At 36.4% G+C, this 26,886-nt stretch overlaps 1 protein-coding gene across 1 annotated transcript; it reads left to right on the forward strand.

The window, feature by feature from the left end:
- Positions 1-17,576: 17,576 nt before the first annotated feature.
- Positions 17,577-26,095, forward strand: LOC117330662 (protein O-glucosyltransferase 1-like). The gene is made up of 10 exons (XM_033889098.1): positions 17,577-17,756; positions 18,630-18,726; positions 20,061-20,207; positions 20,713-20,848; positions 21,353-21,474; positions 21,840-21,999; positions 22,390-22,448; positions 23,154-23,321; positions 23,750-23,806; positions 24,636-26,095. The coding sequence occupies exons 1-10, from the start codon at positions 17,597-17,599 to the stop codon at positions 24,778-24,780; spliced, it is 1,251 nt and encodes a 416-aa protein (XP_033744989.1). The 5' UTR covers positions 17,577-17,596; the 3' UTR covers positions 24,781-26,095.
- The last annotated feature ends 791 nt before the right edge of the window (positions 26,096-26,886 follow it).

The raw sequence follows: 26,886 nt of genomic DNA on the forward strand, positions 1-26,886 counted from the left end.
TTGTTTTGTTGGCACACGCGAAAACAAAACATACCCGTACGTTGACGTAAACATATCACAGATGATTAATTACATGTAATAACTGGCAAACGAAAGATTCATCGATTTGATGTTTGATGAAGGCGTGCTTTCTTTATAAAATGACGTTGGTCATAGCTATATAGATATTTTATTCATTTCTTCATTTTGCCACTTGTGACTCGCATAACGCCACACCTCTTTGTACAGAACAATCATGGCTTTATTAATTGATATTGACAGTGTTTTTGGGGCAGAGCGAATCACTGACATATAATTTGTTTTTACATCTTAACCAAATACATCAAAAGGCCTTAACAAAATGACAGTGCTGTGGTCTCGCATTTCAGTTTCAATTTCAGTTCTTCGAAGGAATTAATTCCGGAAAAAAACAAACGTGACTCTGTGTTTGATGCGCCGGGACTCTATGAAGCCGATAAAGATCCACGCAACACCAAGCAATTTCAAAAAAGTACTAAACATCTATCTGGAAGAGAAACTGTGTTCTTACTGACATCTCACGCGATTTGAGGGACATCTCGTGACGAGATTTGAAGACATTAGGATAGTCTATATTGGATAGCTCGGTGACCCAAGATAATTGACAGCCGGTTCAATAACATGTTTCCTTCGTCCGGATATGCAACTGGAGGATCGAAGGATTCATCAAAGATGTCCAATAAAGGCCTGTCTACGACTGAAGAAAGTAACGACCTGGCCTTTCCCGCCATTATTGACTGAGTGTATCGTCTGCTCATTATTGCTGCCAGAAGACCCTCGCGCCGGGATGGCTATTCGATTTTCATCAGTTGTTCACAAAGATTGGAACGTGTACATTTATCTTCTCTTAATCAATTAGATGGGCTTACACTGGATAGGAAATAGCACAAATATCATCAATGCCTGAAGATAGCCCCACTTCCGCTATATTGGACAGACAAAAACACGTCCCTTATTTAATCCCGTCCCCCTCCCCCTCCCCCCATCCCCCTCCCCCCCCCCCCCCCCCCCCCCCCCCCCCCCTACTTCTGCCTCGTGTCGAGAGGAGATTATTGACGAAATGTTTCTGTAAAGAAAGCTAAAGGAGGTGATGTTTTTGAAGATATTCTCCATCCAGAATGTGACAATTATTTAGCATGAATGATGCATTTGAGAGACAAAATTCAATCATTTCATTTATGATTTAAAATATTACAACATTATCAGGCTTAAGACGCAAAGATGTAATAGTTGGGAATTAAAGGTATATTACAATAAATATGTCTCCATTTTTTTTTTATTATATAAGACGTACATGGCCATAATTAAAATTCCGCTTAGTTATATGTTTTAATTTAACTCGAAGTGAGCATAGTGTACAGGTAAACCTTTACTAAATCACGCCATTTTTTCAGAGACATCATAAATATCCTGTGGATTAAAACTAAAGATAAAATCCATTAGTAAGACAAGACTTTCAAACAGATGTTCAATACTAGTATTGAAAAAGTTATTTTCGGTAAAGTGGATTTAGGTATTTTGATTCAGTAAACATAAGTATATTTATACTACAGAGGTCATGTACATGCATTTCATGTTCATTAACAAGAGGTCCGTGGGCTCTAACAGTAGTGTAGTATACATGCTCAGTAGCAGTATTGTAGTATACATGCTCAGTAGCAGTATAGTGGTGTTGGCAACAATCGGGATAGTGCAATACTGTGCTATGGCCATGGCGGCCATCTTTGATTACTGAGAAACCGAAAACATAACAACACTTAATCAGAACCATCTTAGCATCATTTCAGACAGACTTGAGAAGAAAATATCAATATGGTGGTCATTGCATCCATCTTGGATTTCAGACCGAACTGAAAAATAACAGCACTTGGCTATGACCATCTCGGGATCATTTCAGAAAGTTAGAGCTGAATCCCACAGGTGGATCTTGAGAAAAAGTTCAAAATGGGAGTTGTTCAGGAAAACTATATATGATTGTTCAATAATGTTACAAAATGGCCGCCGTAGCTAGTGTCGAGGTTTTAAACAGATTTTCAGCTCAATAGCACCGGTGAAACTGGCGAAGAAGTTTGAAAAATGGTGGCCATCTTGGATATTGGATATTGGAATTTCAATGACGTTATCGACGAGTCCTAAAAGGATGAATCCGCCGTATGATGTCCCTGACATTACTGACGAGTCCTAAAAGGACGAAATAGTTGTGTGATGACCCTAACATCACTGACGACCCCTAAAAGGACGAAACAGATGTATAATGCAGCTACATAAACAGTATTCCCAATCTTCCGATTTAACAACATGACATGAAAACATAGAGTAGTTTCTATCAAATAGAAAAATCAGTCGACAATGGAACAACGGATGTTGTCGCTTACAAATAATTTAGGTCCAAATGAATCCAAAAGTCGGATTATTTAATTCCGGATGGTAGTAGTAATGTAACCTAATGGTGCTCACGTCTTTACTCTGAGCTCCAGCCGAGGACCACGGGAACCCATTACCGACGGAATGGTGTGTCGTAAACCTAAGTTGGAGGAACGTTTTTATAGCCGAATAAAACAATACTACATGTTTAACAAGACTGTGTGGGCCTATTAGCGGCTTTGCTGGTTGGTAAGGCTATGGGCCACGGGAACAAATCAGTGTTTAGGACCAGTTAAAGAAAAAAGGGAAAATTGTGAGAAAATGGATAGAGTAGTTGTAAGACACACTATAGATATAAAAGTACGTACATATATATTACTTACCTTGGGCAGAAACAGAATATCGAAGTGTACAAGTAAATAAACATTACTTACAGTAGGAATACAATATGTATTTAAATGTACATTGTTACAGTAGAGACATTATGTAAGAAATAAATCTGTTAAATGACAGGAGTTTACAGTATACAAACTAGCTTTAAGATCTTATACAACTGAACAAAGTATGCGGTCACCTCCTCTCCCAATGAGGTACATGTAGTTATGGTCGATTTTACTTCCCTTACCCTCATTCTGGAATTAGGCCGCAAAGATTACTAAAATCAAGGCTGAAGACTGAAGATGCAGATTTGTTCGTTAATCAGCCGCTGCTTTATCAATACTTTATTCGTATTAGAAGGTATTATTCATATTTCTTGGTATTTTTTTTCAATATTTTATGTTCGATTGTTTGCTTGTTGGTTTTTTTTTTTTTGTATGTCTGTCTCCTTGTGATAGAGCGGAATTGATGCCAACTTTATAGTGCTACCTCAATGAAACATACTACCGAAGACACCCTGCAGGACACCCCACTCGGTCAAATTATACTGACGACAAGGGAACTTTAATTGGTAACTGCTTATTTAGTTGGTAGATCGTTTCACATAGTATGCTATAAATTAATTAATTGCTTATAGTGCTATCTAGGAAGTCTTTAAAATTTGACTATTTTAATGACAAATGTTCACGGGATCGAAAAAATGGATGACTCATTGCTTAAAAACAAAGGTCTGAGAATAGATTAGTAGAGCGAGAATACGGAAATGTCTGAGGAGTGTGAACCCCAGCTGGATGGCTTCCCATCCACGGAGTACCTTGTCCGCTCCTCTAGAGATGTGTGATCTCCGCCAAAGTAATTTACTTCTGAGGCAAAGTTACAACTTTACATCTTTTATCGGTATTGCACGTAATTTAGGTTTTCCTTTATTTTATTTCAATTATATACAACACAATTCCCTGATATAAAACAAGCGGTCTGTCTCTATTCTTCCTTCGACAGATTGTGTGTGATAAATTGCAGCCAAATTGTCACTTGAACAGGAAAGATGCCAGATACCTTTGAAACAAAATTGTTTGCCATATCTTTCTTTTATTTCTTTTTCTTTTTTTTTAACGTTTTTGTTGGTTTTCGGTACTTTACACAACCAGGGACTTGAACAGACCGAGGATTTGGCATAAAGGGTTCTTAATTCCATTACAACCGGCGGTTTGTAAAATGCATCCTCAAGATGTTATGGCCGATGATTGCTTCGTCTCTAGTTTTTTGGCATTGTCTTCTACATCGATATTCCGTCGAAGGTCTCTCACTACAAACAAAACTTCAATGGGGAAAAAAATCTAATTCCGCTCCTGTGTTTTGTGTTTTTGAAATTTCTATTTAAATACTTTGGTCACGATATTTTCATATTAGACATTGCCTAGGCGATGCCTTACACATTTTGCCAATAAATCCTTCCCGTGGCGTCTTACAATTGCTGACAGAAATGATGAAATCATTTGATAAATTAAGATAACATTTTACATTGTTTCTATGGAAACCGACAAATTACAGAATTATGTAGAATTATGAATAATTTTGAAAGTATTTCACAAAATTAATTATCAAGGCTTTTACAACGGTATTTCTCTCGAGGTCTATTTTCAAGTTTCGAAACGACACACGATATTTAACAGACACCTGTCTATCAGTAATGAAATCACCAGAAGTATCGCTTTTCTTAATTTTGTCAATATTGAATTGATGCCAGACCATTCCAGAAACATCTGATACCGAATCCAACCTCTTCAAAACGCACTCAAATATACAGAAGTTAAAATGGTCTGTGATCCAGGCAACGAACTGCAACGAAATATTTGAAGTGTTTTTGAAATGTATTAAATCTCTAAAACAACATTAAGTTGATTTAGAAACATAGTGTTTATATAGAATTACAACGATTTTATCTTCTCAAACGTTGATATCAATTGTTTTACATGAATTCTTAAGGCCCGGAAATGACGTCGGTTCGTTCGGAACTTTCAGTTCCGGTGGTGAATATGTATATTACAAGAACGTGGCCATAATTAGACATAACTTGGACATGCCATAACTGTTTTTACTCAATGAAGATAAAAACTTTTTCATTGATATATGAAATTCTCGACGTGTTTCTGCTTTAGTAAGTTTGCTTTTTGTTTGTTTGTTTTTTTTTTGTTTTTTTTTTTTTAATTGTTTGTTTGCTTGCTTGCTTGTTGTTTGTTTGTTTGTTGGGGTTTACATGCCATATGTAACTTCAAGGAAACGCGAAGAGAAGAAAAGCACAGGAATAGAAGAATAAACAAGATCACAAGGTCACAAATTTGCATTATCGGTACCGTTACTTTTATACGCTTGCGAATGTAGCAAGAACTGTTTTGCCTCTTCGTATTATACAAAATGTACACATCATACATATCAAATAACTCTAAACCTAATTTAGTATCACGGGACATTAACGTAAACATTATAGTTGGCTTGTTTAAATGAAAACAGGGCCTGAAAATAGCCATATATCTTTTCATGACGTCATAGACGTAGGAGCACATTGAAAAATCGATCGATGCCCTTGACCTTTTGACACCCTAGTATATCTCCTAGAGTGTTTTTTTTTTTTTTTTTTTGTCGATATTAGAGCTCTCCGTTTACTATAGGTTATAAAAACACTAGCTGAAAAATATTGATTCTTTTAGAATAGTTAGAGGCTAAAATTGTTTTAGATAGAGTCTAAGAATAGGGCTGGAATTCTTGTTAAGCCCAAAGGTTTTATTACATTATTTGGTGCGCGGTCTGTTAAAATACTGTATAGTCTTTGGACGACCGGACCAAATTTAACTGTTCATTAAGTTATTCAAAATCAGAAAACGATCTTCGCTCCGTCGGTTAGCGTGTTAACATCCTCTAACATCTATAAGTACTTCCATTACAGATTATTTCCTTGGTACCATTTACTGCCATGACCAGTAGAACGGAACGATGTTGTAAACGCTCTTTTCCATGTCAAACTTCAGTTACTTAAATCGCCAAGACGTAACGATCTTGAAATGAATTCTGTGATTGCTATTGCTAAATTAAATCGAGGTTTCATGGAACTATTCCGGAATCACATGATTGGCCACACAGAGGATATATGAGGTCGTGGAATTCCCTCCTCATCCTCCCCTTTGCTCTCCTTCCCTCTCCGGAACACAGTATGGGGGAACGAGTGTGGTAATTACTACATATGAACGTTGGCCTGTAATTTATGATGCAAAACAGCCAAACGGTGTAATCAACTTTCCTACGGAGTCGATTTTTCCTCCGTAACTTTCCCTTCCGTGTATTGATTTTTGCCAATATCCAGAGATCTCGTCGTCAAGAAGGTATATTTATAAGGGGATATTAACTTGCCGGTCACAATTGTAACATGTTGTACACTGACTGAAATTGATCCGAACCAATGTGTCAATCAAAATCTATTTCCTGGCTTTGATTCATTGTTCATTACATAGCTTCCTCCATAGACTCTGGAGTTCACTAGCTTACAATCCAATCTCTCTCTCTCTCTCTCTCTCTCTCTCTCTCTCTCTCTCTCTCTCTCTCTCTCTCTCTCGAGTCAGTTACATTACCTCTGACCTTTGACCTCAGTCATGATATATGTTATGTTGGGGAACAGCGGTGTCTACAGTACTACAGAAACGGTGTAAACTTCATAAATCATTGAAATTTAATTATGCAATATTTCCCCCCTGGTCTGGCGGTTTCACTCTTTACTTCCACAAATACAATTATCCCTTAATACATAATCAATAGTAAAGAGTCTAATTGTCAGACCGACCCCGGTGTATTATATATCATATTTTTAATTCCGACAACAATACACGGCTCCACAGAGAACACTACAAAGATGCTTCGCTTTGTTTTCGGGTATTACCTTGTTTCTGAGTATATTGTTTTTCGGACGAACGCTGAGACAAAGACAATGAGGCAAAGACAATGTCAAGTGAATGTAAGGTCAAAGGTTAAGGGTCAACATATCGAAACGAAAAATTCAGAAAAATCAGACCATCCAGTTTCAAAAGAGTTTATCCCTGATTAATGCGATGTATTGTTACAAATACACGTATGGTACATACAAACTATACGTACTTGTACATGTATGTATCAATACATGTCACAACGTTAAACTGCCCTGATAAATGTCTTGCGTTATTAATGACCTTAATGAATTGCGTAAACTTGCAATAAAATCTGATTTTTCGCTCAGACAATATGAGATATTTCCGCGTACAATGATAAATCATATTGCTAATAAATGCCATGTTGTACCAGCTCAATGATTATATTTTAACACATTTGGCTGTTTGTTTATATTTTAATTTAAACTTTAAAAATGAAATGAATCACTTGTTACCGACAGCATGATCCATAAAATGAAACAGCCATTCTGATGTTCTTACTGTCACCACACTCGGAACTCATCGAATGTGACTACGCATGTGTGAGAAGCACAGCCGATGAGTTCCGATTGACTGTCACCATGGTAATAATTATGACATCATAAATCGTGTGAGTAGTGGCATTTACAGTCTGATGGATCCCATATCAATGTTGTATGTTTGTATAACAAAGATATGCATTTCATATTATTTGTGACTCAAATTACTTACATTTGTCGTGATTAATATTTAATTTATCTTGATCAGGGATAAGAATTTCTTCTATTGCATAAAAAGGTTACAAATCAACATTTAAAATTCTAAGTGGGAAAACAGTTCTGCAAATAAACGTAGATGTATGACGTCATTATCAAAATCACATCATATATATTTGTATTTTATTATCTGGTATTTTACATTATTGGTTCGTACTGTGAGTTTGTTATCAATATTAAACATTGGATGAAATATCACTGTACCAGAATTTCTTGAAATTGTCGAAGAGCTGTAAACTAATACAAAATCTTTACAATTCAATCTGGAACGGATGGCGGATTCACTCCGCGTTCATTCATTATAAAGTGAAACTAATAACGACTTCACGGATATCGACGTATAAACAATTAAACAAACAATAGTCATTATATAATCAAATTGTCTGTTTCCTCACGCGAGCTAACGATTTCAGCACTCGACAACAGGAAATGATTCTAATTTGATTTCGGATATCGTAAACATCACACATTTCACGCCAGTATGTACCACATATTAAAGAAAATCAACTCCGTTTGAATACGTAGCAAGTATGACGGTTATACTTATCAAACACCAGATCTACTAAGTTAAAGAAAACTCGTGTACAGCTAAGATTTATGAAAAGTAATTTAGAAACTCAGAATGCTCATTTCATCACCGCGTTGCATATTTCACAAGATACTGCATTACATCAGCGAGAGGAATTTGGTGAAATCTAGTTAATCTATAATTCTTTTTTCCTCCGAATTGGTCTTTATAGAGGGGCAAAGGGTTCCTATAATTATCAATCAGGTGTCTGTGTACATCAATATTGGACGATCCAACACGTGTAAATTGAATATTTTTGTACATGTGTATGTTAGAGGTCACTGTACATGTGTATGTTGGAGGTCTCTGTACACGTGTATGTTGGAGGTCTGTGAGTGTGTGTATGCTGGAGGTCACTTACTCCAACAATGTTAGAGGTTTTACACGACGAGATACTTTTGACAGGCGCCGTGTAACAGTCGGCAAAATTATATCCGATAGAAAAAGAGCCGACCAGCGGCCTCTTATGTTATAGGAGTAGGAGGTCACTGTACATGTGTATGTTGGAGGTCTGTGTACACGTGTATGTTGGAGGTCTGTGTACACGAGTATGTTGGAGGTCACTGTACATGTGTATGTTGGAGGTCTCTGTACATGTGTATGTTGGAGGTCTGTGTACACGTGTGTGTTGGAGGTCTGTGTACACGAGTATGTTGGAGGTCTCTATACATGTGTATGTTGGAGGTCTGTGTACAAGTGTATGTTGAAGGTCTGTGTGCATGTGTATGTTGGAGGTCTCTATACATGTGCATGTTGGAGGTCTCTGTAAATGTGTATGTTGAAGGTCTCTGTACATGTGTATGTTGGAGGTCTCTGTACACGTGCATGTTGGAGGTCTGTGTGCATGTGTATGTTGGAGGTCTCTGTACATGTGTATGTTGGAGGTCTCTGTACATGTGTATGTTGGAGGTCTGTGTACACGTGTATGTTGGAGTTCTGTGAGTGTGTATGTTGGAGGTCTCTATACATGTGTATGTTGGAGGTCACTGTACACGTGTATGTTGGAGGTCTCTGTACATGTGTATGTTGGAGGTCTCTGTACATGTGTATGTTGGAGGTCTCTGTACGTGTGTATGTTGGAGGTCTCTGTACATGTGTATGTTGAAAGTCTCTGTACACGTGTATGTTGGAGGTCTCTGTATACATGTGTATGTTGGAGGTCTGTGTACATGTGTATGTTGGAGGTCACTGTACATGTGTATGTTGGAGGTCACTGTACACGTGTATGTTAGAGGTCTCTGTATACATGTATGTTGGAGGTCTCTGTACATGTGTATGTTGGAGGTCTCTGTACACGTGTGTGTTGGAGGTCTCTGTACATGTGTATGTTGGAGGTCTCTGTACATGTGTATGTTGGAGGTCTCTGTACATGTGTATGTTGGAGATCTCTGTACATATGTATGTTGGAGGTCACTGTACATGTCTATGTTGGAGGTCACTGTACACGTGTATGTTGGAGGTCTCTGTACACGTGTATGTTGGAGGTCACTGTACATGTGTATGTTGGAGGTCTCTGTACATGTGTATGTTGGAGGTCTCTGTACATGTGTATGTTGGAGGTCTCTGTACACGTGTATGTTGGAGGTCACTGTACACGTGTATGTTGGAGGTCTCTGTACACGTGTATGTTGGAGGTCACTGTACATATGTATGTTGGAGGTCACTGTATACGTGTGTATGTTGGAGGTCTGTGTACATGTGTATGTTGGAGGTCTCTGTACATGTGTATGTTGGAGGTCTCTGTACGTGTGTATGTTGGAGGTCTCTGTACACATGTATGTTGGAGGTCTCTGTACACGTGTATGCTGTAGGTCTGTGTACATGTGTATGTTGGAGGTCTGTGTACACGTGTATGCTGGAGGTCTCTGTACATGTGTATGTTGGAGGTCTCTGTACATTTGTATGTTGGAGGTCACTGTACATGTGTATGTTGGAGGTCACTGTACATATGTATGTTGGAGGTCACTGTATACGTGTGTATGTTGGAGGTCTGTGTACATGTGTATGTTGGAGGTCTCTGTACATGTGTATGTTGGAGGTCTCTGTACGTGTGTATGTTGGAGGTCTCTGTACATGTGTATGTTGGAGGTCACTGTACATGTGTGTGTTGGAGGTCTCTGTACATTTGTATGTTGGAGGTCTCTGTACACGTGTATGTTGGAGGTCACTGTACGTGTGTATGTTGGAGGTCACTGTACATGTGTATGTCGGAGGTCACTGTACGTGTGTATGTTGGAGGTCACTGTACATATGTATGTTGGAGGTCACTGTATACGTGTGTATGTTGGAGGTCTGTGTACATGTGTATGTTGGAGGTCTCTGTACATGTGTATGTTGGAGGTCTCTGTACGTGTGTATGTTGGAGGTCTCTGTACATGTGTATGTTGGAGGTCACTGTACATGTGTGTGTTGGAGGTCTCTGTACATTTGTATGTTGGAGGTCTCTGTACACGTGTATGTTGGAGGTCACTGTACGTGTGTATGTTGGAGGTCACTGTACATGTGTATGTCGGAGGTCACTGTACGTGTGTATGTTGGAGGTCTCTGTACACGTGTGTGTTGGAGGTCTCTGTACATGTGTATGTTGGAGGTCTCTGTACATGTGTATGTTGGAGGTCACTGTATACGTGTGTGTTTGAGATCCCTTAGCACGAGTTTCATTTAGCCCTGACACCATGACTGGTGTACATGGTGTCAGCGCCAGAGGAAACTCGGGTCTCTTTACATGGGCACGTCAGAAATAGCTTTTACTGACGCACTTTTCAAAATGTATATAGTGATTTTAAAATTTTAACTAACTGATCAGACTAATATATCTTTAACTTTTGGTTTTGTTCGCTTGCAAGATATTATCAATAAGAATCAAAGGAAGGGAGGTAACTCGACTTTCTTCGAAAATCGTTGGTGCGAGTGAAAAGTCCGCATAGCGTACTCTTGTAGGTAAACGGCTGCCTACACTTTATGATATGTTTGATGAGAACTATTACGCCGGATGATTTTTTTAAATAGTTATTTTCACAATGTATACAGATAAATAGAATTATTGTTCTACTTTTTTCCATCGAAAAATGTTTTATTAGTGTCTTTAGTTTTACTTGATACTTACCAAAAATAATTCGGTCAAAATCAAATCCGCCGAAATGTTTTGCTTTGTAATCGGGATGTTTTTTTTTCTTTATTAAGAGTAATTTTCCTCCACTGGACTGGAGGATCTGGATTATTCAGATTCCACTTTTAAACTAAATATACAATATGAAATATGTCACGAATTGGTGTAAAACGGAAATGGTGTTTTGAATTGCTGGCAGAAATTTCAAATGACGTTCTTCCTCAACTATTGACCTTTCTGACCTCTAAATGAAAACCATGTTTTCACAAAAACAACAGTGAGATATGTTTGTAATAGAAATGTTGATGACGTCATTGTATTTGTTGATGTTACTACGTGTATACCTTTGTCAGTTTAACTGTAGACCATTTTCCCGTCTTGCAATACTCTAATTTATTTTTTTTTGTCGATCACCCTTCTTGAAAAGCGACACAAGAAGTAATCTTTCCTGTATGTGCAATGGTCATTCTTTCAAGTGAAATTAAATCAGGAGTATTCTGTAGACATTTCGTCCAATACCGATTTGTTAACAAAATCCGATTCACTGCTTCAACGGTCGACAACTGAAGCGGGAAAGCATACCACATCCTGATTTCCGAATTTTATAATTGCTAACATTTAAACTTTTCTTTCAGTTCTTCTGTGATAGTTTTTTTTCTATCATATTTTATTTATCACTCCAGAAGTTGACATTCTTCATGATCAGCATTTTATTTTCTGATCTACATATTACCTCCCCTGTCGATAAAATAACCTCGTGACGTCATCATTATGTTTTGCTCTATGTGCTATAAGCCATATACTTTACATATATATGATACAAGAGACACATAATTAAAGGTGGTAAAATGCAAATTTCCCATTTAAGTTGACATGCATTTAGTATGAACAAACACAGGAACCGGAACTGTTATTTACAACAGGAAATGGGCAGTGGGTTGCATGCTGGGTATACTTACTGTGATCTTCTCCGTTTCTTCGCTCTATCTTGCCGAAAATAACGCGCATCGTTTAAAACACCAAACACGTCTTTATTTATGTATTTATTAATTAACACCAATAAGTACGATGGTAACGAGTTCCGGTTAAATCGACCATACATTCCCGCTATCATCTTTCTGTATTGCATTAATATGAACGCGGTGGTCAGGTGGTAGAGTGGTAACACATTTGCCTTTCAACTAGACGACCGGGGTTTGATTCCCCGATCGGACGTCAAAAGATTAAGGGTCGCCTGCCCGACCACGTGGCTGTTCTTCTGGCACATGGCCGGTTTCCTCTCACAATGATGCCCCTCGCGCGCTACCATCCGGGCCAACAAGCGTGATTAATACAAGTTGATATAATTTGTTTCGCAATTGCTGTAAAATAAATAAAGTTTAAATTACATTAAGTACGCGGCGTTTTAAATTTTAGAAAATGAAAGTATAGTGGGGATATGAAACAGATAGACAAATTTAATAACGAAATATGTACATGTTTCCAATACACGCAACCAAACTTTCAATTAATTTTTTACTGCAGGACCTTTGGGGATGAACGTAACCCATTCCAGAGTTTAATTGTATGATCCATTGAAACAAAAATCATATGTCAAAGCGCGATATCCTTCGATGTTTTGGTGGAATTTAAAAAAAATAATGTTAGTTTATGCGACTTCAAGTTATGATTAATAGTAGTTATAAAACACTATGTTGTCTGTTTGAACGAGTAGCGAACAGATGTACATGTTTCGTGGGGCAGTGGGGACATGCAGAGAGACTCACGTCGTCTTTTCGATCTTTCTTCTTTCTTCATCCGTGAGTCTTCACGTGTAATATTCTGTCTATCCATAATAAGTTGTGTTTGTAATACAGAGATATAACACGGTCGGTGGGATATCTCGCCAGTGTCCATTTGTGGTGTTTCGGTGTGACAACACTATATAAGTTTTTTATCAGCCTGTAGTTCATCGTCTTTTAATGATGTTATTGTGTTGGCATAACAAGCCAAACCATATCTCCGAAATGACATTACCACGCACTACTGTAAGCACATTCAGAATCTGTCCACTTCAGACTTTAGTTATAGTATCTAGGTTGGCGACAGTGTGATTATGCCTTTTGTTAATCTAGCCTCCAAAAACGTCTAGAAATTATACTCACTAGCATAGGTTCAAATACCTACTATACACCGCAACAAATTACCAGGTCCCTGTGGTCAGAAATGAGTGTCCGGGGTCGCGCACACGTGAAATACACAGACAGATGCACGTGATTGTCGTATTTTGTCGACACACCGGAGGCCCACTCGATTTGCACTCTATCAGGAGAGAAGCTTTCTAAGAAGATCACATTCCGTTATATGTAAATCTAGTAAACCGGTAGAATATAACCAAAAACAAACAAGTTTTAAGTTTTCTCAAACACGATGACACAAACATGTGCATGTATGTGTCATAAATCCTTCTCTAGTGAATCTCATCACTCGCACACTTAAAACATGGTCGCCGCCATCTTGGAAGATAAATCTTCCAGCTTCGAGACGGAAGAGGTAGAAGATCTTCCAGAAGCAGAAGAGCTACAAATCGAGTGACCGAAAGATATATTCTAGAAGGAGAAGAGTGCAAATCGAGTGGGGCTCCGGTTAGATGTCACTTCCGAATCATACCGGAATTAGCCGAGATGTTTACGGCTGGGAAAGATATTTCTAAATTGGCGATAATTATACTTATAATCAACTGCATTTTGAAATGATAACTAGACAACATGGAACACTTTATTACAAATGTAAACCTAATAATAAGCCATGGATGGCAGCAACCGTTAAAACTACTGCGAAACCATACCACGGAATATAAATAGCGATCTTTGTACAATAGAGTTATCATTTTTGTCAACTTTGCTGCACGATATACAAACATGTAAGATTGATTTTAATTAAACTGCATCGCATCTAATTCACAAGTTATATTCCGCGATGGGCGCTCATTTATAGATGATTTGAACATTTCTGAGTTAATTGATTAGCATGCGATAAAACAATAACAAGATGCCCCACGAGATCTTGTTCACACCATTGAATGATCTTGATTGGTTCTATCTAAGATGACACTTTATCACTAGCCCTCCACCACTGGGTTGCGCGAGTTCGAAACCTACGTGGGGCAGTTGTCAGGTACTGACTGTAGGCCGGTGGTTTTTCTCCAGGTACTCCGGCTTTCCTCCACCTCCAAAACCTGGCACGTCCTTAAATGACCCTGGCCGTTAATAGGACGTTAAAAAAAAACAATCTATCTAAGACTTATCGTCTCTCTACTTTTCCTTTCCTTTTCCTCTTCCTCTCAATCATTTGATAACAATTGTGGAATCTACGTGTATGAAATCTAAGAAAGATCTAAGAAAAACTTTCAGATGTATACAGTCACAACTAGGGACCAACGGGAGCCTACGTATATATCGAGAATTGTATGAGTAACAGCGATAACAATATTCAACAGTCGAAATTCATAATGGTCTCATGTCGGCCATTTTGTTTACCGATCATTCTCAAAATTCAATATACACAATAAGAGGCCAAAGGAAATAAAGGAGAGACTTCCTTCAGTTGTGTAAAAAACAATTAATATTTTGCATACTGACACAAGAATGTTGAATACGCCTATTGTTCACTATTTTTTTTATGAATTACTGGTAAACCCACACATATACATTGTAGTCCACGAACGAAGGGAATTTGATTTCGGGCTAAAAATGTCCATTTTAAAACAAAATCAAAACTGATTCCTGATTTTCTTTTTCTGGAAGAATTTATTTTTAAGAAAAAAAAAATCATAAAGCTTTTAGGTATAAACAACGTGATATGTAAAATGAAATAATGACAGGCGTCATACCTTAATTGGTAAATAAGATAAATGATCTACTGCACGTATGGTTAAGACCAGTAATTGTATGTACTTTTATGCGAGCATTGACAAATGATTTAAAGGTTTTAAGAACTTCATTACCGTCAACGTTTGTAGGCCCATCAAGATTTACATGTATATCTGAAATGTTAAAATTAAAAACTGACGAACCCGTTTGTCCGCATCAACGAGTGCGTACCTGGTGATCCGAGGAATGGTTGGCTTCTTATAATTCCCCAGGGTGGTTTGAGTTTCCGAGGAAGCTGACATCACCAGCCTTCTATTAAATAAATTATCGATTAAATTTTTTCTCGGTAAATTATATGCCGTTCATTGTCAAACCTATCCCGATTTGAGGAAGAAAGGAAATATTCATGCCGTTACATAAAAAAAAAAACGACGAGGGTTTATCATTTAATTAATTGGCCTGTTTCGTTCACATATACATGATAAACCCTCGTCGTTTTTTATGTAACGGTATGAATAGTTCTTGTATCATTACTGGTCGAGGAGGTATATGACTTTTTTAGGATAACATTATGTGATTTAATAAATTATTCCATCCATCGTTTATTAAGGTAATGCAAATCTTATTTTAGAAAATCCTGACTCCATGTACCGCATTTATATAACTACATATTATGTCTTTTGGGAAAGTTTTTTTTTAAATTTATTTACTATTTCAATTTGAAGAAATTGGTTTGATGAAAAGAAACTCAAAAGTTTCTGACGATTTATGCCATTTGTTTAGAAATAGAAGAATAACGCACGAACGTTTTTTTTTTTTTTTTTTTTTTTATGATGTCTCAAATGCAAGGTACAAATGTACTTGTAGGCATGGTAAACGTGGTAAACACAGTTTGGTTGATGTAGGGGGAGTGCCTCAAGGAGTAGTGTTAGTTCCCCAATGTTTTAGTCTTTTATTCATAACGGAGCTGATATACGGATTAAGAGGTATGTCTGGCTGCTGAAGGCCAAGGGAAAGGTTTTTGATAGACATAATGATCCCATTTGGAAATATTCTATTTCTTTATGCAACGTGACGTCATACATGTCTGATACGTAAATGTTGATTGTCTGGTGATTCCGTCGTCACCACCTACTTTAACTTGTGACCGATCCCGGATTTGACCTAGATCGGGTGCCGACGATGAATCAGAAGACGTTTACTCTTCCAGAACACCTGGTCTTATTCTCTTTATATGTTTTTATTCATATTTTGTCCTCGTTTAATCGATATTGAGTTTGAATTTTGGTTTCGTTGTGTCAGTATTTTTGTTGATTTGGGACTTTTTACCGATGCTATGTCCGTTAAATAAAAACATGGATAGTAGTAGCCCGAGTTTCCTCTGGCCCTACTCCTATACGTATATGAGGTCTTATTCCACCTGATTACATCGGTGGATATTACGACGTCACATGACAGCCTGTCACCATATGCAAAAGTTTCCTGTCATTTTAACCTCTAATATCATTGTAGGCCGAGTGGTTATAAGGTGTCCCGACACTTTATCACTAGCCCTCCACCTCTAGATCAGGGTTGCGAGTTCGAAACCTACGTGAGCCAGTTGCCAGGTACTGACCGTAGGCCGGTGGTTTTTCTCTGGACACATCGGCTTTCCTCCACCTCCAAAACCTGGCACGTCCTTAAATGACCATGGTTAACGTTGTTAATAGGGCGTTAAACCAAAAGCAAACCAAAATCATTGGAGTAGCCCTACACCAGACATATGGTATCAGGGCCAAAGGAAACTCAGGCAAGGATAGTAGACGAGTGGCGAAAACGCGTAGACTATTGACGGTGAGGCGGACCTAAGAATAGGCGGATACATATGGGGCGCCGTTTTACTATTATTCCCATTTGGTGATATCACCTATTCAATCAGTGATATCACCTATTCGAATATGTCGGTATCATAATTAACTAAAAGGTACGAACGCTGGCTGGTTACCTGGTAAAAATTATTACAGCATACATTTCTGAATCGTTTTCCTTTATTGTTCTATCAACTACATGTTTCTAAAAAACATTTTTTTCTACATGGTTTGATATTTATCGTAGCTAGATGAGAAAGAATCGGAGGAGGAGGCAAGACATGGGGGCCTGTTCGTTTTTTAAATGTAATATTTTAAACATATCTTGACGGACCTTCAAATGTTAATACAAGCTATGGAAGTCTTTGTCAAGGCTCGTCTGAAAACAATATAGAATTACAAGGTCCGTCTTTATTTCATAAACAAACAACACGGGTCTAACTGGACGAACCGTTAATTTGGACCGCAAAAACGAAAACGGCCTTCAGTGTCAGGGCCAGAGGAAACTCGTGCTAGATGTATATACACTTACAGGTGTGATTTATGTTAATGTGCTTTAGCTTTGTCTTATTTATTTATTTTTTTGTTGATTTACTCACTTATTCATTTGTTTGCGTATTTTGTTTTCGTAAATGATTTGATTGAGTTTTATTTATTCTTTTCCAGACAGTATACGTAATTTATACCAAAATAATGAACTCTCCCATCAGAGCTCTTCTGTGAAAAAGGAAAAATTGATCTACTTCCGGAAAGATGCGACTGTATGCCTTCTCGATATGTGTATGGGTTACCTGTATGTTGTTTATGTCACCCTGTATGTCTGACGAGATGTGTCAGGCGACAGAAGACACAGGAGGAGAGAGCTGTACCTCAGAACCACAGCAGAAAATTGATGATAATAAGTATACGCAATGTAAGTGTCGCACCGTTCGATTTTTCACCGGCGCGCTTCCCATTAGAGTTGTTTACATGGTTATACCGATTACATTAGTTTTTAAACTTTGATCAAATTTTGTGAGTACTGAGTACATATCACTATTATCTCGAAGCCAGCATGACCGCATCGTAATAAACAGGATAAATATTTTACAATTATATGTTATTAATTAATGCAACTGTACAGCTTTCCAAAGACTGAACTTCTGTCAGTTATAGTAGTCTGCATTTGCACTCATATACATGTATGCTACTTTTAACAATCATATTTCATTCATTTACTTCTGGAGTTAAACCAAAATTCTGTGTTAATTTGGCGATTGCTAAATGTGATACCAATAAATTCATCATATGTACATCAACCACCGAATGGTGCATTGTTTTTTTAAATAAAATCGTGTCTCAGGTGGTAAGCCCAGTCATATCTGTATTACAGTTCAAGTAAACAGGACCCTTATGACTTTTCAGTCTATTGTAACATGCCAAAATAATGATATGTTGGCAGCTTTTTTGGATTTCTTTTATAACTTTCAGAAGCAGGTACTGTACCCACCATTGTTGTACCTTTTAACCAATGTTTGTGACATACATCAAACTTTTTCTGTTTCTCAGTGATACTGAACCAACAGATTTTTTAAAGTACTGATTGGTCAGTTGGTCAAACATTATTTTTTTGCGATTGTAATTTGGTAGGCTGTTGCATTGGTTAACTGGTTAACACACATCTTTTTTAATATGTTGCAAAAGCCAATGTATACATGCAATTGTAAAATAAACACACAAAGAAATGTAATTTGATGGAAGGGAGATAACTCACTCTGTCATTGAGAATAATGTTATATCGTTACAGCATCTAATGTGAAATGGAAGAAGTATCTGAAAAAGATTGATAAGGCTGTGGCAGATCACACAGAATGTAGTTCAGATATCTGTTCATGTCACCAAGAGTGAGTATTAAAATCATTCTCATTTAAGATTGTAATATGGTGAGAAAGAAAACCAGCAACCATTAGTATTCAAATTGTCTGTTATTAACACTCTTATGCTTGTAAAGCATGGTATTTAAAGTACATATGTATTAATTAACTCAGTTTTGTAAATTACAATGTTAAGGTAAGAAATCAAAGTCCATAATGAAATTGATTTATTCATTTTGACATTTTGTCTAAAGTGGTAAATATTTGCAATGTCTATTACCTTTATTCCTTAATTATCATGTCGATGGGAAAGAGCATTTTAAAGTTGATTAAGATTCATTAATATCAAAAAACATCATATTTAATTTAGACTAAGTCATGGCCATGTCAGTCTTATTGCCAAGTTAGTTATTCGGATAGACAGTACTATACCCCGGTATAATAACATGAAGCAGCAGATCTACTAGACATGCAGTCACTCAGATTGTCTAAAAACAATGTGTTCTTTTATAAAAAAAAAATCATCATTTGTGTATGACATCATCAAAATGTGTTTTTCATAATTTTCAGTTAATAACTTGATAGATGGAATACCAATGAAAATGTTTGTTAAAAACAAGATTTAGGTACCTGTAATTACTTGTTGTGTTCTTATACATTGTACCTGTATCTTTAAAAGCGTTTGGACTGTGGTCAATTCTAGTCCATGTACAATGCTCACCAAATGCGATGTTGTTCCTATGTGATGAAGTATTGTGTATTTGTAGCGTGATTAGTAATGACCTCCGATGTTGTTCCTATGTGATGAAGTATTTTGTATTTTCAGCGTGATCAGTAATGACCTCCGATGTTGTTCCTATGTGATGAAGTATTGTGTATTTGTAGGGTGATTAGTAATGACCTCCGATGTTGTTCCTATGTGATGAAGTATTTTGTATTTTCAGCGTGATTAGTAATGACCTCCGATGTTGTTCCTATGTGATGAAGTATTGTGTATTTGTAGGGTGATTAGTAATGACCTCCGATGTTGTTCCTATGTGATGAAGTATTGTGTATTTGTAGGGTGATTAGTAATGACCTCCGATGTTGTTCCTATGTGATGAAGTATTGTGTATTTGTAGGGTGATTAGTAATGACCTCCGATGTTGTTCCTATGTGATGAAGTATTGTGTATTTGTAGGGTGATTAGTAATGACCTCCGTCCTCCGATGTTGTTCCTATGTGATGAAGTATTGTGTATTTGTAGGGTGATCAGTAATGACCTCCGATGTTGTTCCTATGTGATGAAGTATTGTGTATTTGTAGCGTGATCAGTAATGACCTCCGATGTTGTTCCTATTTGATGAAGTATTGTGTATTTGTAGGGTGATTAGTAATGACCTCCGAGTATGGGAAGAAAAACCTGGTGGAATTACGAAGGACATGATCACTAAATCTATAGACCGGGGGGTGCACTACCAGATCATCAACCATAAACTTTACCGTGAAGACAAATGCATGTTTCCTAACAGGTAAAACAAATCTGCCATGGTAATTGTATTCTGTCTTTTTAAATAGAATGGCAGAAGAGATTCCATGAACTTTGTATGTTCCAACCCTTATTTACAAAAACAAAAACAAGAAAAACCAACAAGTTTTTGCACCTTTGAAGTGCCAGCCCATTTTGATGATCATATATATAACATTAAAACAATAAAAATGAAATTAAGAAAATCTCAAAGAAGAGAAGTAAATCATGAAGGCATGTTTCCATTCAATATAATTTTCATTCTACATACATTACAGCTGGTTGATGACATATAGTTCATGAGATACATATTATTGTATAAAACATGTTGATTTTCCTCTTTAGTTTAGAAGAAACGTTGCTAAAACATTGTGCATACTTCTGAGGCTTTCGAAAATGGAAAAAAAAATATATAAAGATACCTTCCTATGAATAATGTAAACAGAAAGTTTGATTTTACTGAGTGTCATTAACGACAATTCACTCTACATATTTTGTTTTATTGACAGGTGTTCAGGCGTGGAACATTTTATCCTCCTCATTATTAAAAAATTACCTGACATGGAGATGTTGATAAACGTGAGAGATTGGCCCCAGTCATCCAGACATGCTCCACCTATACCGATCTTATCCTTCAGTAAAGTGGTATGTATGTGACGGCTCATCATACAGCAATCTGACTAAAACACAGATCATCATTATACACTATGTGTTTTGAAGATCTGATGTTGGTGAGTAAGGGGTCATATTCAGTTGACCTCAATACTTACAACCCAACTGAATTTGCTTTTTTTACAGCGTTGTGTGAAAAAAAATGGACAATTAAGGAGAAAAATTCATTGTTCCCACTGTATTTCAGATTTGTGATGATTTTCAGAATTTAAAAGAAAAAAGAAAAAAAAAGCTCTCCCAACTTGTTGAACTGATCGAGACAGAAAAGAAAAAATCACTTTGTAGGGTGGTTCTGGAAATAATGAAAAATGTTTTAAATGTGTACATGCAACAGTGAAATATTCATACAAAAAGTATTGCTCTCTGAACCTGTAAAACTAAACGCGATTTATCTAACAGGAATAATCAAAGTTGTGTATTTTACTTCAAAGTCTTAAGTCAATTCATAAAATATTTGAATATTTTGACATTCCCTAGATGACTGAACATTGGGATATTATGTACCCCGCCTGGACTTTCTGGGAGGGAGGCCCAGCTGTCTGGCCGATTTATCCAACAGGACTGGGACGCTGGGACGAACAACGAGAAATTATTCCAAGGTTTGCAGTTATTCCAGAGTGAAGTGATGTAAAGAGATTTAAGTATAACTTTACAAAATCACAGGTAGATGTAAGAAATTCAATATAAATGACCTGTTATTGTACTACCAGTACAAAGATACAAAATGTATGTAGTGGAATAAGAATGCAAATGAACAAAATGCCTGTAATAGCCAATATTTACTTGTCCGACAATAAGCTCACCCTCTACTTTATAAAGTTTATGATTTGGTCCCTAGGCCTATCGCGATTTAATTTGGTAACAAAGTTATAGAATGAAATATGGTGCATTAAAGAATAGAACAATTTTTAGGATGTACATTATTATATAAATAACTGTGGTGTTCGTTCGGCTTTGCTTGTAGGGAAGCGAAAAAGTGGCCATGGACAGTTAAACTGGACAAAGGCTATTTCCGGGGATCTCGTACCAGTGCAGAGCGAGATCCACTTGTACTCTTGTCTCGGAAACGTCCAGACTTAGTGGATGCCCAATATACAAAGAACCAGTCATGGCGCTCCAAGGAGGTGAGTTGTCACAAAGAGAATTTTTGTTTTTTATAGATAACCCAGCTAGACCATTCTGTTCAAAATGTCTGTCAGTCTGATAAAAATGAATAGCGTCAATTGAGATACAGGGTTTGCTGAAGAACATATTATTTGTTACAACATAAAACAAATCTTCAAATGCACGGTGGTCTGCTGGTGGTACACTTGGCTGGTGATTAAAAGATGGCAAGTTCGAGTCCCAGGCTAAAGGCCTGGAAACCACAGATGATAATTTGTTAACCATTTTGAAACAGCTACATATATGTTGCTGTAATAAAGCACTAGTACATGTATATCAGAATATCAAATTTAAATATATTGATAATTCGAACGTCCTCAATTATGAAATATTGTGTTTTCCTCCAACAGGACACGTTGGGCGAGGATCCAGCTAAAGAAGTACGTTTAGAGGATCATTGTCAATATAAGTAAGTTTTTTTATTTTATTGTTACAGATCGTGAAACTTTAATCATTTCATGATCTCAGGACAGAAGGAAAGGCTAAATACAAAAGAATAATTTCAACAAATTTCAAACCATTGTTAGTGGCAGAATTTGACAATAATTAAATGTGTTAAGATTTAATTTCTATAAGAAAATTGTTTATTCAGCAAGTTACTTGATATGAATATTCATTTTTAAGCAGGAATGCTAATATACAATATGATTAAGTTAAAGAATTTATCTGCCCAAATTTGTATGAATGATCAATGGCTACTGAAAAGAAAATTTGGGGAAAAAAGAAAAAAAAAGCATATTTCCAATCCAAATTTTTATGATTGGGTTATAGACCAGGAATTAAACAGCTAACCTCTTGATTGGAAAAAAGTTGTAATCCACATTTTTTACATTATATTTACGAGGCATCTCTTCCTATAGACCAAACAAAATTTCTCGACTTAGAGATGCTATTTAAAGAAACTACATGTTTTTGTATTGTGCTCCATTTCATTTCAACTTTTTTTTTGTCAATAGTTTGTACAAAATGATGGGACTGTGTTTGTACTGTGTTAAGCTGTACATATATTTAATTAAAAAGTTTTTGAGGATATCATTGATAGAAAGTGTTGGTGAATGTGACATTATGTTAAAATATATAAACAGCACAATTTATTTTCTGATATTTTTTGCAGATACCTGTTTAATTTTCGAGGAGTTGCAGCCAGTTTTCGACTGAAGCATCTCTTTCTCTGTGATTCGGTTGTATTTCATGTTGGTGACGAATGGCTGGAGTTTTTTTACCCTGCTCTGAAACCATGGGTCCATTATATACCGGTCAGACAGGATCTGACCGATGTCCAGTAAGTATCCTCTTTAATGCCACCCTAAACCGTATACTGTATCTAATATAACATGTCCAGCAATTAGTCAGATACACATACACATAGGATCTGACCCAATGTCCAATTCTGTTACATGTAAGTCTCTTCAACATCCCATTTCTAAGATCATAGGTCCATAGTCATGTGCTGATCAGACAAGATATGGCCAATGTCTGATAACCTGTTGACAGGGTCTTGATTTCTTTACAGACTTGTACTACCTCCCAAGTAATGAAGAATTCACAAACCTATCAGATAAAAACTTTATCTTAATATAAATGTATTATTATCATATACTTTTGTTTTATTATCTTATCTTGATGAAGTAATTCATGAAGAAATACCCTTATATCACAATTCCACTATAAAAACGTCTCCAAATCCTGATCTGTTTTGTTCTACCACAGAGATTTGTTGGAGTTTGCCAGACAGAATGATGCTGTTGTACAAGGAATAGCTGAAAGGTAAGTTGAAGAAAACAAAGGAAGACCTGTGTGCTGACCGGGCATCAAAATCATGATCTACCACACCTAATCGCCAAGCCAGAAATACCCACAGCTTAAACAAATGTGCCACATCTATATTCTCTTATATATATATACCAGTAAAACAAAGAAAGGCTCTGGTGTTCAGACAGCTTTTTTGAAAATTTTTTGTTGCAACAGACTAAGCTACTTCCTATTAATTTAAATTCTAGTTGACAGATGTCAATCGAAGGTCATTTGTAAAATTTTGCTTACAGGTAACTTCAAATTCATGTCACATTATGATTGGATCCTAATTAACTGTAGGACAAAAAGACAATTTCTGATTAGAACACTCACCTGTAGTACCTTCGGATCACACTATTACTAGATTTTAACAATAGATTAGAGTGATCAACATGGCGTTTAACAACCTAACTCGGACATGAACCTGGGGAATTCATTCTAGCTTTGTTAACATTATCAGCTTTGGATGACAGCTTCATGGTATGCACATATTTGCCTTGACTGTTCGGTGGAGTTACACTTTACTATAGTTTATATGGGGAAATCACATTTTTGACTATCATTTGTTTTGATTTCTATTGGAATTAATTCTAACTTTCTTAACATTATCAGGGATGGGATGACAGCTTGATGGTATACACATGTTGGTCCTGATCACGACTGACCCCATGGGTGGGGCCAAAAAGGGTTGACTTAAATTAATTATTTCAAAACTCAGGTGACCATTAAGGCCCATGGGCCTCTTGTATTTATAAATAATGAAACTTACCTATATTTAATGGGTTTTTTTTTTTTTTTACAGAGGACGAAAATTTATATGGGATCATCTGGAAATGGAGGATATTTCATGTTATTGGGAAAAACTTCTGAAAAGATATGCCAAGCTTTTAGAATATTCTCCCAAAAGGAAGAAGGAGTACAAACAAATCAAACCAAAGACATCCTAACACTACACATACAGTCCATATGTATATGTTTGAGCAGAGTCATCTGGAGTGCCGTTATGGACGGAATTTCATAACAATAGCTGTGTAAAAACTTGGTACATTTATAGATAATTACCATCAGTGGTAGATTTGATGGCTGATATTTTAAACAATAAAACCTCTCTATATTGCTGCTTACAAAAGTTGGCAGTTTATCGACGCTCTATGGGACCAAGATTGTGTCGTATATGACAGTGTTTCGGTGGTGAAGTCAGTATCAGCAGTGTCAATGGAGCTTATCACCGTTTTTTCTGGACATGGTCAGATGATACAGGATGTCGTTGAAGTCAGTGGTCGGTAAAGTCAGGTTTCATTGTATAATGACCTTGCGACAAAGTTTGCTGGACAAATTTGTGATGTTTTCGTTATAAGGATTGTCACCCACTGGGTAAAAGATAACAGCTAGTACATAAAGTGATCAGTTTAATTGAACAAAAGGTGGCAGTATAAAGAAATGGCACTGTACATTAATTTTAATATTTAATACAAATGTTGTGAATCCACTCATTATTAGGTTGGAAAGCACATATCTACAGTTTTTGATTTAGAGAAAGTACATGTATATTTATTTCTACAATTTACCTCTTCAGAGCAAAGAATAATGTTAGTGATGCAAATGATTTGATAGAACAAGTTTGATATAATTTGTGAAATATTGAATTAACCTACAATATGTATGTACGGTTGTGATGTCAGCTATAGTAATTTGTGATGTTAGTAGAATTGTCACCAACATAAAGTGATTTATAAAAGATTTAAAAAATGTAAATTTATACATTTGGAGATGATTTGTCACCAACATAAAGTGATTTATAAAATATTTAAAAAATGTAAATTTATACATTTGGAGATGATTTGATATTTAATCATCTTGTATCTAAACAGAAATCTATCTAATATTCTGTATACCTTTATACCTTAGAATTAGTATTGTATGAGGAAATCCAGATTTAAGAGGACTTATGCACGCAATTCATGTTTTATGTAAATTTACCTTAGATAAATATAACTAAATACACAACAGTATAGTTTGGTACTGTTTGTCTTATCTTTATGGCAGCTCGTGTTTCTAAAATCAAAATTGCTATGCAAATGTTTTAGATTTCTAGTAATATATCTGATATACAAGACTGTGCAGTTTTATGTGACATACTGACAGGCTAAAATATGTTCTTATTGTTTCCAACACATAATTTTGTTACTATAAAATCTATAGGAATGATATGTAACTTGATTTTTATTTTTTTTTTAAGTTATACAAATACATGTAGGGAGGGTTTTGGAGAAAGGGGTGGGGTTGGGGTTGGGGTTGGGGGGTGTGGGGTACGTGTGTTGAAGGGGCCAGAAAAGGGGTTGGGTGTAGGAGGAATCAGAAAGAGAGGGAGTGCATGTTTAGCATGTTATGTGTTCTAAAAATATATAAATTGTAGTGAACTTGAAATTCATTGACAAAAAAATTATCTTTTGAATTATCACGGGCGTCTTCATATGGTTAGTAGAAGTAGGGGTTAATATTTTTTTTCTATAATTACTAACCAGATGCAGACGCCTGTGGAATGATCAACCACAGGCAGCTCGCCTCATCTGTCAAACACCTAATATACAATCATAGATATTGACAAATGAGGCGGGCACCTGTGGATCAACTCCGCAGAAAGAAACAGGAAAATATAGAAAAAACACTTTTTAATAGAAAATGTTAAAGAGAAAATGAAAGAAGCCTACACTCATCTATCCCATCCTATACAAAGCTGTATCATTCCCTCCTTTGTTTTATTATACTGTAGTTGGTCCAACAACTGTATGATTTATTATGATAATAGCTTTAGTGAAATCTGTTTTATAATGTTTTATTTAATATTGTTTAGTACATGTATGTACAAGTTGTATTCAATGGTGCTAGGTAGAAAACTGAGATATGGAGTGTCATTTTTGGTGAACACTCATCTTAATGAGAAAAAATAAAGATGGTCAACAAGTATGATACTGAGTTCAACTTTCATATTAATGAGGAAACTCTTATCCCAATTTACTATGTGCTCTTGGTTGGGAAAAAAGTTGTTTGGT

The sequence above is a fragment of the Pecten maximus genome, chromosome 7 (genome assembly GCF_902652985.1).
Source record: "Pecten maximus chromosome 7, xPecMax1.1, whole genome shotgun sequence".
Taxonomy (NCBI): domain Eukaryota; kingdom Metazoa; phylum Mollusca; class Bivalvia; order Pectinida; family Pectinidae; genus Pecten; species Pecten maximus.